The sequence below is a fragment of the Pteropus alecto genome, unplaced genomic scaffold (genome assembly GCF_000325575.1).
Source record: "Pteropus alecto unplaced genomic scaffold, ASM32557v1 scaffold8, whole genome shotgun sequence".
Classification (NCBI taxonomy): Eukaryota; Metazoa; Chordata; class Mammalia; order Chiroptera; family Pteropodidae; genus Pteropus; species Pteropus alecto.
The window spans coordinates 5,028,699-5,044,255 of NW_006494609.1; the positions used below are offsets into that span (position 1 = coordinate 5,028,699).

A 15,557-nucleotide genomic window follows, 5' to 3' on the forward strand; every position below is an offset into this window, starting at 1 on the left:
CTTTTTAAACATGCCAAAACATGGAAGAATGAAAAACTAGTTTTAAAGAAGCCCTCTAAATTTGGAGAACATAGCATTTAGTGTTATAAACAGATCTATAATGCTGAATTAAACAAGAAAGTAATTACTTTTAGATACATTTACTTTTATGTATTACAGAAAATATCATCTGCCTCTTACTACATGTTTGCAAAGCCCATCTTTATATTCCTAAATCAGAGAAAGACAGTTAACATCAATTTTAAAGGCATTAACTATCCTCTAGATACACGAGCTTTATAAAATTATTTAAATGTGACAAATTTATTGGACCTTTCATGAAAACACTAAAGCCATCTTATTGAATAAAGAAAAACCTTGTATGTCAGATACAAGGATTTCAAAAAAATCAGTTGTCTATCTCTATTCTGATACCCTTTAACTTTACTAATTCTTTAAATGTTCATGCAAAAAGCTTATGTATCAGAACCAAATAAGATATAAAATGTGGCTATAAAACAGTGTATCACTTCAAAAATACTAAAAATTGTATAAACCCCACAAAAACATAAACATACTATATTTAAATGATCTCCTAGAGTATTATTTTTCTATCTCTTTGTCTAGCAACTAATCTTATCAAAAAGCAATCAACTCTTCAAAATCAACCAGGTCCCATTAACAAAACTGTGAGGTAAAAATCTGTTAAACTTGACTAAAACCACCAATGATGGATTTTTCCTAAAAGGCAATCAATTATTAAGAGAAGTCCATGTTTGAAGGCTTCCAATGTCAAGTTTTAAAGAGAAATTAAGGACATTTATGAGCACCCACTATGTGCCACATACAACACTTAACATACATTGTTTTTTTCTCTAATACTGTGGATTTTTTAATAACAATTTTATTGATATAATTCACATACCATAGTATTTATTTTCTTAAAGTGTACGATCAGTCGTTTTTGGTATATTCAGAGCTGTGCAACTTTCACCATTACCTAGTTCTAGAACATTTTCATTACCTCAAAAAGAAACCTCGTATCCATTAGCAGTCACTTTCTACTTCCCCTCATCCCATGGCATCCATTAACCTACTTTCTCTACGGTTTGCCTATTCTGGACATACCATATACAAGAAATAATACAACATGTGAATTTTTGTGACTGGCTTCTTTAACCTAACATAATGTTTTCAAGGTTCATCCATATTGTAACATGGATATACAGTTTTTAAATCCTTACTACAATCTTATAAGCTAGGCATATTTATCTGTTTTACTGATGAGAAAACTGAAAGGCTTTGCCCGAGGTCTCACAAAGGCCTCTGATTCCATGGGCTGAAGATTTCTAACATGGCACATTGATTCTCCAATGCCTTGGAGTTTATATAATTTTTAAATTAAAAACAAAACAAAAAAAGGCTAGAAAAATAATCTTTTTTCTCCCTGTTTCTATGCTCATCCATGATGTACTTGAGTCCAAGGGCAGGGAAATTGGTCTTCTACACCCATTGACTCCCATGACAACTGCGCTACTTTGAAATTATGAGCACAACTCAAATCTAGCAGAAGACTGTGGCAAACAGGCAGCACCACTTGTGGCCTTCTTCATACAAGAGGGCATTCTTTATCGCCAACCAGCCTGTAATTTAGAATGAAGCTCAAATAAGAAAACAGCAAACAATGAACAGAACCAGCCTTTAGCGCATCAGAGTCACTCACCAGGCAGCTGAAGTGTGAACTGCAGGCACCATCTGTGTGCCTACGCCACAAATGAATTCGGGATCTCCACATCCCAGTTCAGGACTCTGCTTGCTAAATGTGAACAAGCAAATCTAGTAGCCAGTACCTTTACCCTTCACTGCTCAATTCTCACGGCCCATTTACCTTCTTGCCTCCAATGTATCCTCCAGAAGCACCAAAGCTCTTGGTGAATGTTCCCATCATAACGTCCACATCCTCAGGATCCAGACCAAAGTAATCTACCACACCTCGACCTGTAGGGCCCAGAGCCCCAATGCTGTGAGCTTCATCTAGATATAAGTATGCCTTGTATTTCTTCTTTAGGGCAATCACTTCGGGAAGGCGAACAATAGATCCCTCCATGCTGGCAAAATAGAGTAAGAAATACATACACTGAGACTTCTTAACTCTCAAAATTGGGAGTTGGCCACTTTATTATCATTAATTTTTTCAGTTTACTGCTTTTTAAAATGGTCTAACAACTCTGCCTGTAGTTTTAAACTGGCAAAGTTAGATGAAGCCATAGCTAGAGCGATGTCCAGGGGAAAGGAGACTGGATCTTTTAAAATAAGCACCAGAACACAACGGATCTTAATTCACTAGAGAGAAATAAAGGTCACAGCAGATTCTTCTAAAGTGTATAATTATAGGCAACATTGGACTTTAATCACATTGTAATTAAAATTACACACAAGAATTAAAAAAAAAACATTAGGAAGTAAGAGAGTAAATGCAAGGGCTAAAAAAGAGGTAACAAAAATAAAATATTTGAAATTAAATGGTGTGTAATTTGTTTTGACATATTAGAAAACATATTCCAATTCTTGCCTCTATGTATAAATTCCCTCTACAAACGGTAGAAAAACAAAGGACCTAAACAGAAGGGGCATTTGGAGACCATGTAGCATGATGGGAAGAATAAAGAAGAGTCAAGACAAAAAGATTTCTGTTCTAGTGCTAACTCTGCTTCCAGGTATTTTAACAAGTCATAAACACTGTCTCCTTAGTTTCCAAAGGGGTCTAGCTTAGCGTTCCCTTCAGCTTAAAAATTCTATGACTTCGTGGAGCCAAAACAGAAAGTAATAATAATCAAGCAGGATTACCTATATATTCCCTCCACAAGGATTAGAATCTTCTTCCAGGGCCTTCGAGTCCGAGGCTGACCATAAACAATGGCATCTTTCAATAGTTTCTCTAGGCTTTGCATATCTACAGCACAGACAAAAGAATTTCAACATAAAGTAACTTCCTCTTTCCTAACTTTATTCCAGAAATGCAAATATACATTTCCTATTCAGGCGGTGTGTCTCAGATAGCAAAAGACATTAACAAAATTTGAACTGGGAAGAAAAAGATAGGGCAAAATGGGTGAGCTACTGCCAAGTCTGAATTAAAATCTCATCTGAAATGTGACAAATGTTCAAAACCACAAACTCAATAAACAGCTGTGGTACAGCTGAGTCAGCTGGTTAGCATGCTTATGAAATGATCATTGTTTCATGTCAAATACCTTGCCATTTGGGTAGTTGTTTTTTTTTGTATTTACAAAATCAACTGTATCTTTAATCCTAGTGAGTCATTCAGAAATGAATACATACAGAAAACCGAGCAAGAGAGTATGAATAAGCTACTACAAATAGTTACACCTCCGAAAAAGCAAATATGGGGGGGGGGGCGGGGGGGACTTCCAAGTACATGCTCATTTCCTTTCACCAGGATATACTCAATAAATGCTTGTTAAATCGCTTTATCTTGGTGGTGAGTTAAATATATACCAGTTTGGGCATGCATGAATCTCAGTGTGAAGCAAACTTGGCGATCAGCTGAGACTGTTCCATGTTTGATTTCATCTGCTATCTGTACACAACCAAGTTCTTGTGGCTCTGCTGGTCCCTAAGGTGATTCACGGGCTGAGAAACGACCTGGCTGGTGTGACCACTGATGAGAATCATAATCTTCCTGCTAAAGATAAATGCTTTGAAGACCACTGTTGCCACCACTAGACTTCATACTTAAGACTTTTGTCCTGAAATATTGCCCTTAAGAAGCCCTGCCCAGATCTTTGCAACATGGAGTCTGGGGTGTACTTAACAGGAGTGGGAGACATCCTATCATAAAACCTGGTTTTATAGTCTCTACTGCTCATCACTGAAGGAGAGGGTTACAAAGTTACATGATTTTGCTATTTTCATAAAAGGACTTTGGTAGAAAAGAGATATAAAGCAATAAAAGCATATAACACAAACAAGATGGCCAAAGGTTGTGACTGTTTACACATTCAGTTATTCCTAACAACACAATCTGCTACCTAACCCAGAGATCGAAGATGCTGCCACAGAAGAATGTCTGATCTGAAGCCGCCAGTCCAGCTGCAGAGGGCAATAAGTGGCAATCAGCAAGAGACAATGAAAAATGTACTCATTGTTTTAGTTTCCGCTGTTTACATGCAGCAAGGAAGAGGAAAATAAATACTGATTCAAATTTTTAGATGAAATATCTATAGAATGCTTAACCATTATATCAACTTAGCAAAAAAAAAAATCCAGTATCTCATGTAAAATAAAGATTTAAATAAATGTACCACAAAACCACCAGAAGAAGCATAAGAGGATAAATAACCCTATTATCTTAGAACAGGAAAGGCATTAACATAAAATCCAAGTCATAAGACAATAAACGTGCAACATAAACATTTTAATAAGTCTGCACAAGACACTGAAAACAGAGTTAAAAAGTAAATATTGCAATATAAAAGAAAGGATAATTAATATAAAGAGCTCTTAGTAAAAAAGAGAAACCATTTGAAAATGGTCAATTTACAAAGAAATGCAAACACAATACCGTATAAAAAGTTGCTCGATAATAATCAAAAAAATAAAAATTAACGTGTTATTGACCTATTAGAGTAGGAAAATTTTTAAATGATTCATAACAGCCTATGTTGGCTTGAGTCAGAGTCACATTGTTGAGTAAATATTGGTACAGTGCTTGGAGGCAATTTGGAAAAGTACAAAAATATTTGTACCCCTTGAACCAGGAATTCTGTTAGGAATTTATCCTAAGGCACTAATCAGACCACTGAGCAAAAATGTGGGTAGAGGTAGTACTGTTTCTAGTAAAAAAAACTTAGAAGCAACCTCAGTGTCCAAATTGAGAGCTGGACTAAAGGCACCTCCAGACACTGCCTGCCCCTCAGGCATTAGAAGAGAAGAGCCCGACAGCATTCACGACGTGTTGTAAAAAAAAGAGCAGGTCACACGACAGTGTTTAATGAATCCCACTCACATAAAACAAAATACAGTTTGCATCATTCTCATTGCAAAACACTTTAGACAAGACAAAGACAAAAGGAAGAAAATTATTACTATCCAGAAACCTTTCATCCAGGGGCACAGACCTAACATTTGGGTGTATATTCTTCCAGACTTTTGTCTGGACATGTACATGTTTTAGTAAAAGATGATATTAAACATATAGTTTGTTAATCTTTCCTCCCTACATGTGACTGTTTTAACGATGAAAGTTATGCATTTTTATTGCAAATAATTATTTTAATAACCCAAAAAGATATTTCCACTTAAGGAAAGTTTTGGCTTAGTGCCTGCCACTTTTCTCTGTGTTTTCATGGCATCTGTTCACATCTGTACTTCAGTACCTGTCCTTTGTATTCTCACCATTGATTTGTGTATAGTCTCAGAGATCCTTGAGATCAGGGATCCTGCTTTATTCATCTCAGTACCCCTAGTGTTATGCTCAGAGACACAGAGGCATGTAGGAAATGCATACTGAACAAGTGACCTGTAAACAAGGAAAAAGGCTGAAAGTCAAGTGAAAGGAGAATGTCCTATTTGTACCAAAAGGTTTCCTTCAGCCTCTATTTTTATTACAATGAAGAAGAGAATAACTTTTAAAAGAGAATAATTTTTAAAAGATTGGACTAGAAGGACATTTTACACATTGCTACTTCAACTTCACTTAAATTTTCTAATATTAATGTAAGTAAAGTTACTACTGCCACAACCTAAAGAATATTAAAACTAAGGCCAGCAGTGACTTTCACAACTAACTCACTGTTGTGTTTGAAGACTCGAATGGTTGCTCCTGAGAGTCTGGCTCCTAGAACCAGTGATGCGTGGTTCAGTTCATCACTCAGAATCAGGCAACCCTGCAAAACCACAAGCACAGGAAGGTAAGAAGCTGGGGGGAGAAGGTTTCGTTATACAAATTACTGAAATAAAATCATTAATAATAATTTTATCTTATTAAGGAAAGCTTGTACAACAGCAAAGTTACCAATTTCAAGAAAGTATGTATAATAATTTTTTTGCAAAATTAACTTAGAAGTAGATACAAAATTCTAGCCTTTTAATTTCTTCCATCCTAAGCTGATCATAAATATTCAAATATATTCAAATATTTATACCTAAAATCTGACATATCAGAGAGTTTTCATAGATTTTCAGTTTTGTTGGTAGATGGAATTCCATGCATTTTGGTAGGATGTACTATTTTATTCGTGGAAAAAGTTTTGGGGAAAAGGCAGCTGAGGGACTAATGTCTGTGGATACAGTACATTCTTCCTCTCGTTCCTAAGCGACATGGAGTGTAGGCCTCAGTTTTGCCCTCAGAATTCTTGAACGAGCTTTACTTTAACATGTAAATATGGGCTTCTGCTAAGGCAACAAGAAAAGTCTGATGCAGTCAGGATTTGTATTTCTTTTCCAGTTCTTACCTTTCCACATCTCATGCAGGCTCCAACCAGTAAGATTTGAACTCAGAAATAGTATTTTTCTGTCAATAACGACCTCAAAATATCCAATTAGATGAAAAAAGTAAAGTGCAGAAAGTATCAGCATACTCCCATGACAATAAAAAGAGAAGATATAGACACATATACATACGGCTACTTACTACAGGATAATCCTGGAGGGATACTTAAGAAACTTGTAATAGTAGTTTTCTGTCTGAAATTTTTACGTGTGCAAAGTTATTTTTAAGTAAAAATGTTACCTAGTTAAAAGTGTGTAGATTAAAAACAAAGAGAAGTAGAATTGGTACCAAAATGGACTGATGGTTTTTAAAACGTATGTTATGTATACACATGCACACGGATATCTGTATATGTGAGTTAGTATATATTCATATATTTTTCTAGATGTATCCACTGAGGAGCAAGACGCGATGACACCCCAGCAGCAATAAACACCGGATCTTGGTTTCTAAATACCATCCTCCAATAAAATGAACTGGGGCTCAGTGGAGCACTAATTGGTTGTCCCCAAGGCTAAGGTAGGTAAAAGAACCTAGAGCATCTTGTTAAGCTATGAAGTAAGAAAGTGCTTTAGGCAAAAAAAAAAAAAAAAAGATGGCGCATATTCAAAGGGTACAGGAGCCCACCTGAAAAATCTCCCAATGGCCAAAACTAGAACTTGAGCTAAAAAATAAAAAGCAATCATGTTGGACCCAAATAATAAAATATTCACAAATCCATACTTATATAAATAAATATGAGAGAAGCAACACCTCTTCCTTGAGAAGAGTCAAGGTCATGAAAGACAAGGAAAGATGACAACTAAATGTGATGAGGGTACCTGACTGGATACTGGAACAGAAATACGGCATCAGTGGAAAAATTGGTGAAACCGAAATAAGTTCCATACTTTAGTTAATAGTATCGTATCAAGGTTAGTTTCTTAGGTTTCATAAATGTTCCAGTGTTATATAAGATATAAATACAAAGAGAAGTTGAACGAAGGGTATAGAGGAACTCTCTGTACTCCCTTGTTCTATAAGTTTAGATTTAACTTTGAAAAGAAGTGTTAAAATTGAAAATAAGTGAAATGGAGAAAAAATGAGAGAAACAGGAAAAAAATGAAGAAAGGCTGAATTTCCCTTAAAGTCTAAATCCTTTACCTAACTGCTCTTGGCATTCCCCTACACCCGAAAAGGATCCCCCTATTCTTTCCCTCTATACAATTTTATTTTCTTCTCTTTACAGCTAAATTTTCTTCTGGCAAAATCTGCAACGTAATTGTGTTCTTTTTGTTTATCACCTCCTTTTTATTTTTTAGACAACCTTATTCACCATTTCTATGTGTCATCATTGTTTTTCCTTCTAATCTACTATGAGGCTCTATGATATCCTTTGTTCAAAAAAAAAATTAAATGTCAGCAGTTAACAACTAAGTGATTAATGTTTCAGGCATTATGTTAAGGGTTTTAAACACCTTATTACTTTAAATCCTCACAACAAATCTGTGAGGTAAGTACTATTATTATCCCCATTTTACATATGTGAAAACTCCTGTTCAGAGCAGTTACGAATCTTGCCCAAGGTCACAAGCATGTAAGTGACTCAATACAAAGTTTCTGCTTCCAGAATGCATGCTCCTAGTCAATATACTGCCTCCCCCTGCCTTAAGCAGAATAATCAACCACCTCACATAGAAATTTAGTATCAGCTTCAAAGAAATATTAAAACTGGATTGTTGCCTTTTTTGTAGATTAATATTTAAGAACATTTCAACTATGTTTGACTTGGAAGATAAATCTTGAAGGTAGTATCTTTCATGTCTGCATGTAATTCTAAATAGTGATTGTTAAGAGTTTGTGAGCACACAAGAAGTCAGATGAGATTATTTAACTCTCTCATGGGAAAAATTCTAAGAAATTCCAAATAAGAATCTCAAGTTTATGATGCCAAAATGCAGGAAAGCAATGTATTATAATTAATGTGAAGTCGAAGAACCATACATTTATATCTTTCAAGGAATTTGTCCATCGTATCTAAGTTGTTGAATTTACTGGCATAAAGTTGTTCTTTATATTTCCTTATTATCCTTTTAATGTCTACCAGCTGTATAGTGGTGTACCCTCTCCTGCTGTTAATTTTTGTCTTCTCTTTTTATCACAATCAGTCTGGCTAGAGATTTATCAATTGTATTCACTTTCTCAAAGAATCAGCTTTGGATTCACTGAGTCTCCTGTTGTCTATTTTCTATTTCACTGATTTCTGCCTTTACCTTTATTGTATCCTTCCTCTGGAATCTCTGGGTTTAATTTGCTCTTCATTTTCTAATTTTGTTAAGATAGAAGTTTAGATGGCTGACTCAAACTCTTTTTTCCTAATATAAGCATTTAAAGCTATATATTTCCATCTGAGCATTGCTTTAGATTCATCCCACAAACTGTGACATGTTACATTTCAAATTAGTTCAAGTATATTTTATTTTGTTTCTCTTTGACCCATGGGTTATTTAAAAGTGTAATGTTTAGTTTTCAAATATTCAAAGATTTTCCAGATCTTTGTGTTACTGATTTCTATTTAATTCCATTATGGTCAGAGAACATATTTTGAATAATTTAAATTCTATTAAATTTGTTAAGCCTTGTTTAATGGCCTAGAAAATGGTCTATCTTGGTAAATGGTTTGCTGCTTTTAGGTGAAATGTTTCGTAAATGTTAAGCTGGTTGACAGTGTTTTTCAAGTGTTCTATATCCTTACTGATTTTCATTCCAGTTCTTTTGTCAGTTATGGAGAGAAGACAACTGAGATCACTAATTACAATTCTGCATTTGTCCATTTCCCCTTTTGGTCTCATCAATTTTTGCTTCATGTACTTTGAAGTGCTGTTATTAGATGCCTATACATTTAAAATTCTTTGTCCTCTTAATGATTAACTCTTTTATCACTATGCAATGTTCCTCCTTATCCCAAATATTCCTTGCTCTGAAATCTTTAGGTTAATATAGTCACTCTTTCTTTTGATTATTGTTTGCATGCTATATCTTTTTCTATCCTTTTACTTTTAACCGATCCGTCTTTAAATTTAAAGTAGGTTTCTAGTGGAAACCTACTTAATTTTACCTAATCTGACAGTCTTCTGGCTGGAATATATAAACCATTTACATTTAATGTGATATCAATATAGTTGGGTTTAAATGTCCTCTCTGGTGATTTGTTTTCTATTTTTCCCATCTGTTCCCTGGGAAACCATACATTTATATAACTGAAAAGAACTTTAGAGTTAACCTAATCCAAGCACCTCATTTTACAAAGAAAAATCTGGAGCTCAGAAAGGTTGTGACATTGTTCAGTCCCACAGCTAAATCTAACCATATAACCAACCAAACAAAAACTCTAGTCTTCTGACTCATTAATTCACTATTCTTTTCAATACACCATTCATAGATATCAATGTTAAAATTGAGAATAACCTTGAGGCACCTTTCAAACTGATAGTGCCAATCTGCTAAAATGTTATTTACAATGTCTCATCTCTTTTTCACTATCCTCTCACAAACTCTATCCACAGAAAATACACACAATGTGCATGTATATTACTTTTAACCTACATTATTAACCTATATTATTAACATATACACACTCATACACAATCTGTCGATATATACCCGAGCAACATGCAGTACAGTGAGAATATACTGTTGTTATTTTCTACTTAGGAAAAAACCACCTGTTAAATAACTTTCAAAACTAAACATTTTTTCTTTCATAATTTTAGTCTTTTATGAGGTTTTATTAGAATCCCTTCAAAACTGTATGAAATCAAGAAGGTAAGATTTATCTAACGGAAGAGGAAAAGATCATGGATTCTAGCAAGAAAGCTTCAACTAAGTCTCCAAGGGATATGCTTATCCAAAAATGTGTGACAGAAATATCTTTGGGTAAACTATGTTTAGCCTAAAGTTTATGATAGCTTCTGGCTTGCTCTGAATGTTTTACAAAACAAAGTAAGATATATATTAATGACAGACTGTCTTACTTTGCTAAAATTCATTGAATTTGTTGCAAATCCCATGCCATATGCCATAGCAGCTTCTACTCCCAAGAAACTTGCCACAAGCTTCTCTAGTTCTTCATGCTTGTCCAGGTTCCCTGTGTAAAGAAGTTATTGAAATCAATACCACCAAATCCCAAATTTAAATCCCTGGCTATTTTATAAAAAGAAATCATAGTCTACATGTTATAACCTTTTCGGGCTAAGGTAAAAAGCTCATAAAGAACATTTTCAGACTAAGGTAATGACTCATAAAGAACACAACAGTTGAATACATTCAGATTCAGCATCTGTGGTGGAATTTCTGTAAGTGGGCTGGTTACCAACAAGTTCTCCAATTCCAGTTCATATATGGCAGTTCTAGGTCTAGGCCTTAAGAGGCCTAGCAACATCTGCTTTCATACTTTTGAAGTTAGCTGTCCCATAAAATAGTCTAATTAGCCTGCTGTAAAGAGACCATGTGGAGAGAGGGGCTCTGGAGGATAAAAACTAAGGTAGGGGGTCAGCCCTCAGCTGATCCCACTACCCAAATGAGCAGATCTATGGGTGAAGCCATCTTGGATACTCAATCTTCAGTCATAATGCTCCACCCAACACCAAGTGGAGCTGAGGTCAACGTTAAATTCTCCCAAAACTGCAGAATCACAAGCTAATAAATGTATGTTTCTGTTTTAAGTCACGAAGTTTTGGAATGGTTTGTTAAGTACCAAAAGACAGGTTAAATAGCGCTTTCCTTCACTCTGATCTGACTGGTAAATTTGTATTATGATTTTACATTAGTACTCAAATCTGTAAGGGTCAAACAACCCTGATCAATGATACTAGCTATATGCAAACAGAAAAGCTACTGGGAAAGAAAACTGCTGAACTTGGATGCTATGTGTCCTTAAAGCTTAATCGAGTAATTTAACTTCTCTGGGCATCAGTTTCTTATTTGTTAAATACCAATAATAATATTTGCTCTATCTACCTCATCGTCATGACATTTTGTGAAGATCAAAAGAGGTAATATGTTCAAGCACTTTATAAAATATAAAGAGCTATAAAGATGTACGATTACTATATGTTGTCAATGCTCCCTTAATCACATCTTTGGGGACTCTGACTGGGAACAACCCAGCTGTATGTGCCAAACTCTAGACCAGTGAGAAATAATGAATTGTCATTTTAATTCACTAAGTTTTGGTGTGATTCACAGTAATAAATATCTAGAAAGATGCTTTATAACTTTGATGGTTATCAGTTCTCTGGAACAAAACGGAAGGATCTGGAATCTTCTTTTGAACTAAAATAAATTAAATCTCTTAATATAAATCTGCAATATTTTAGACTTATAATAAGAAGAATTAGCATTTATTGAATGTTTACCATGTTACAAGTGCTTATATGCATTAGCTTACTTAATTCTTAAAACAGTCTTGTATGGTAGGAATTCTTATTAGCACTAAATTACCAGTATGGAAAAAGATTAATCTTCATATGCCCATGGGCTCAATAAAGGTAAGTGGCACTCTCAACCACTATCATTTGCAAAAGGAAATGAAGCCAACATTAAAGTTACAAATTAAACAAATACTTATGGAACTTTTCTAGATATATTCTGTATGTATAACATAACGGAAAAGAAAAAGGTATCTCAATATGTGTTAAAGTGTTAAAATCATCCATCACTTCAGAAAAATAAAGCATTCTTTACTTGATCTAAACTACACAGCAAAGTATGTATTTGGATACTTAATAGTCTAGTTCTCTTATCAGTATTCCATCCTGAGCAAAAAGTTAAGACTATCAGCTAGCCGAACATAGCCTATACTCACCAATTTCCTGCCGAGTGCTGCACACGCCAACTCCATACTCCTTTAGGACTCTGGCGGCTGCTTCCTGACATGATCCAGTATTCCGTGCAAATCCAAGATAGTTGTAGGAACCCATGTTTATAACACCTTTAATTGTATTCCCTGTGTACCTGTATTTCCACAGCATGAAAGTTAATGAAACTCATGAGCAAGTCAAATACTTACACATGATAATAAATGTACTGGTAATACAAAAGGAAGCACCATATATAGGAAATGGAGAGAATATGGTCTAAATGAAAAGCAGCTCAAACACACTATCAATAAGGGCAATAGAAGTTTAAACAAAATACCAATTTTCACTTATCAATAATGACATTTAAAAACTGACCAAATCTAGTATTGGCCAAGACAGTCTCATACAGTGTAGATAAGAATATCCAGTACAAATTTTTTGGAAGGCAGTTTGGCAGCACTTATCCATTAAAAGATATATATACTCTTTGAGTCAGCAATGCCCGCATGCATATGAAAGGATATATGCATAAGGATCCTTTAAGGGTCACTACAATAGACCATGTTCCTTCTCCAGGCACACGAACCAGTGACATTCTACATGGGGGAAGCTCAGACAGCCTGGGCCCCCAAGTGTGGATGACATGGTTCCAAAGCCCCACCAATCTAAGAGGGACAAGAAATGTGGACAAGAAATAAAGTATAGCTCTATTCACTCTGAGATTTTGGGGTTTTTCACACAGGATGATGCAGCCTAACCTGGTATACACTATACTGTAGGATACTAAGTAGCCACTACAAATAATGAGCTTACTGTGAATATACACAAGGATGTTACTGATATGTTAGCAATTTAAATAAAAAGCAAGATGTCATATGATTTTTACAGTATGATCTCATTATTGTAAATCGAAAACTATCTGTGTGTAACTCCAGTAGATACACTACATACATATCCCACAGAAAACATCCGAAATAATACACAACAAACTGGTAACAACGGTTACGTCAGGGGAGCGAGGATTTGTGGGAGAGTGGATTTACAGAGGGATAGTGGTTAGTTGTCATGGGGTCTTTCAGTTTATCTGTATTGTCTGTCTTTTTTGTATATATATATAATGACAATGCAATCGTAATATCTGAGCAATCTAAACAAAATTAAATTTTATGAATATAAAGTTTTCTAACCTATTCAACCCATTTAAGTAAAAACATACCACATATCCTTGAATACTTTGAGAAATCAAAATATCCAGAAATAAATTCAGACAATTGATTCTGTAAGTGGCATAATAGAAAGGACAGTTATTCTTTGGGGGTTTTTTTGTTTGTTTTGTTTTAATAGGTCAAATTTTGTTTTCAACTATAACTCAACACAGTATCAAGGTACTAAAAAAATTATCAAAAATAATAAACAACAGGCAAGGAAACTAATCATGTTGCACTGTTCTTTCAGCTTCTACTGTTGTTTTGACAGAATACTGTCAAATGTGCAACAGAATATTTTCTGAAATAAAGAAATTCTTTTTTTGTTGTTGTCAAGAAATAATTTCCCAACCAAGACTCACTTGAATGACCAGTTGTAATCATGAGATTGTCTCTCCATGATGTCCACCCTGGCTCCAGGCACACTACAGATCGGTCGATTCCAGTTGTCTCTAATCCTCATGTAGAGGTTCCGTGTATAGAAGTTTTCAAAATCCTGATACAATGACACAAAGTCCTGCCAAAAAATGGTGAAATAACTGAGTTACTTTCAAAAAATTTACAACTTCCTTTTTCATACTGTAAGAGTACTTGAGAATGAGAGATCAATTACACTGAATTAACTGATATGAAAGACATTTTGAAATTCATTAATTCTGGTTATTTAAAACAACTCAATAAGGCAACAGTCATGTAGCTTTGACGGCTGACATATAGTTACAAGTAACTATCTGACTGCATGAATGTGGAGCCAAAATTAAAATAAAGTAGGCCTCATAAAAGTAAAACTTAGTTGTATAATTCTGTATTTTCCTTTCTAATAAACTCGAAAAGACTGCTCTTTGGCTGCTGCACCCTGCTGCTCGTAAAAAAATTGATTGGGGGAAATGCCATAAAACCCCTATAATTCCAGTTTCAAACAAACAAAAAAAGAATTCCAAAATTAAGATTTCACTCTCAGCATATTTTCAAGGATCAAAATGAAACAAATTCAAAGAAAAATGATAAACGAGAAAGAAAAATGATAAACAAGAAACACTAAGAGGTAGGTTACAGAAAGATACCTATCTCAGCTTTCTTTCCTTGGATGGCAGTTTTTAAAAATAAAACACAAAATAAAAAAAGATTTTCAAAATGAATGCCCATGACCATGGACTAAGCCTTTCTTTCCTCCCCTAAGTTAAATTATACTAAAGTCTGTAAAAAATAAAATCACAGTGGAGCTAAAATGAACGAATTATGTTATATCCCACATGGTATATGATCACTGCTCAGAACACATGTGACCAGACCACATGAATCATCTCAACTCCTGAAGGTAGAATAAAGCAAACAAAAAAAACTCTATACCACAGTTTTACTACAGTCAGCAAACCACTGAGCATCAAGCCCTCAGATCTAGGCTTGGTGCCAATCTAAAATAATCTGTTAAATAAACTAATCAAAGACATTCGAAGATTAAGCTTTATTCCATAAAAGATTTTCATTGCTAAAGAAGATTCTACATAAAACTTTAGAATTAACAACCTTCTATGACACTGGACTCTAAAGCACCTTTTAAATATGCCTCACAATAGATAAAATTTCCTTACAAAAAGCCTGGCAGTCAGGAAGTACTCTTAGGAATTTGCAGTATCTGATACCATCTCTTTTGAAACTGGTTCCAACATTCACATTTCTTTATGAGAAAATATCCGTAAATGTGTCTACCACAATTGGAAATTTATTAAATAGTCTGACGCTTTTCCAACAAGAATACTGGATAAATGAAAATTGGAACAGAGACATCGAATTCTAATTCTTTTGACTATTATTCACCATGTATTTTCTTAAGAAAAAAAGCAAAAAAAGTCATCTCCAATCCTTAGTACTATTCCCAATCTTCTTAGTACTCTTCCCAATCTTGTTTCTTTATAAACTTTCTAAACACTGCACATTAATTTTATAGGTATTAACTCAAATATTTTTTTAGGCGAGGCAACCCTTGGTTGACCTCACAGATTGCAAGGACGTTGTCGC

The 15,557-nt window shown here is 34.6% G+C and overlaps 1 protein-coding gene across 1 annotated transcript in view; it reads right to left on the bottom strand.

Annotated features, from left to right (window-relative positions):
- Positions 1-15,557, bottom strand: part of SPTLC2 (serine palmitoyltransferase long chain base subunit 2) — an 80,777-nt gene that overhangs the window by 40,992 nt on the left and 24,228 nt on the right. The window contains exons 3-8 of the mRNA XM_006925486.3: positions 13,901-14,055; positions 12,339-12,487; positions 10,495-10,619; positions 5,795-5,888; positions 2,827-2,932; positions 1,868-2,087 (exon numbers count right to left, since the gene is read on the bottom strand). Coding sequence (XP_006925548.3) covers positions 1,868-2,087; positions 2,827-2,932; positions 5,795-5,888; positions 10,495-10,619; positions 12,339-12,487; positions 13,901-14,055 — 849 coding nt within the window. The remainder of the gene's footprint in view (positions 1-1,867; positions 2,088-2,826; positions 2,933-5,794; positions 5,889-10,494; positions 10,620-12,338; positions 12,488-13,900; positions 14,056-15,557) is intronic.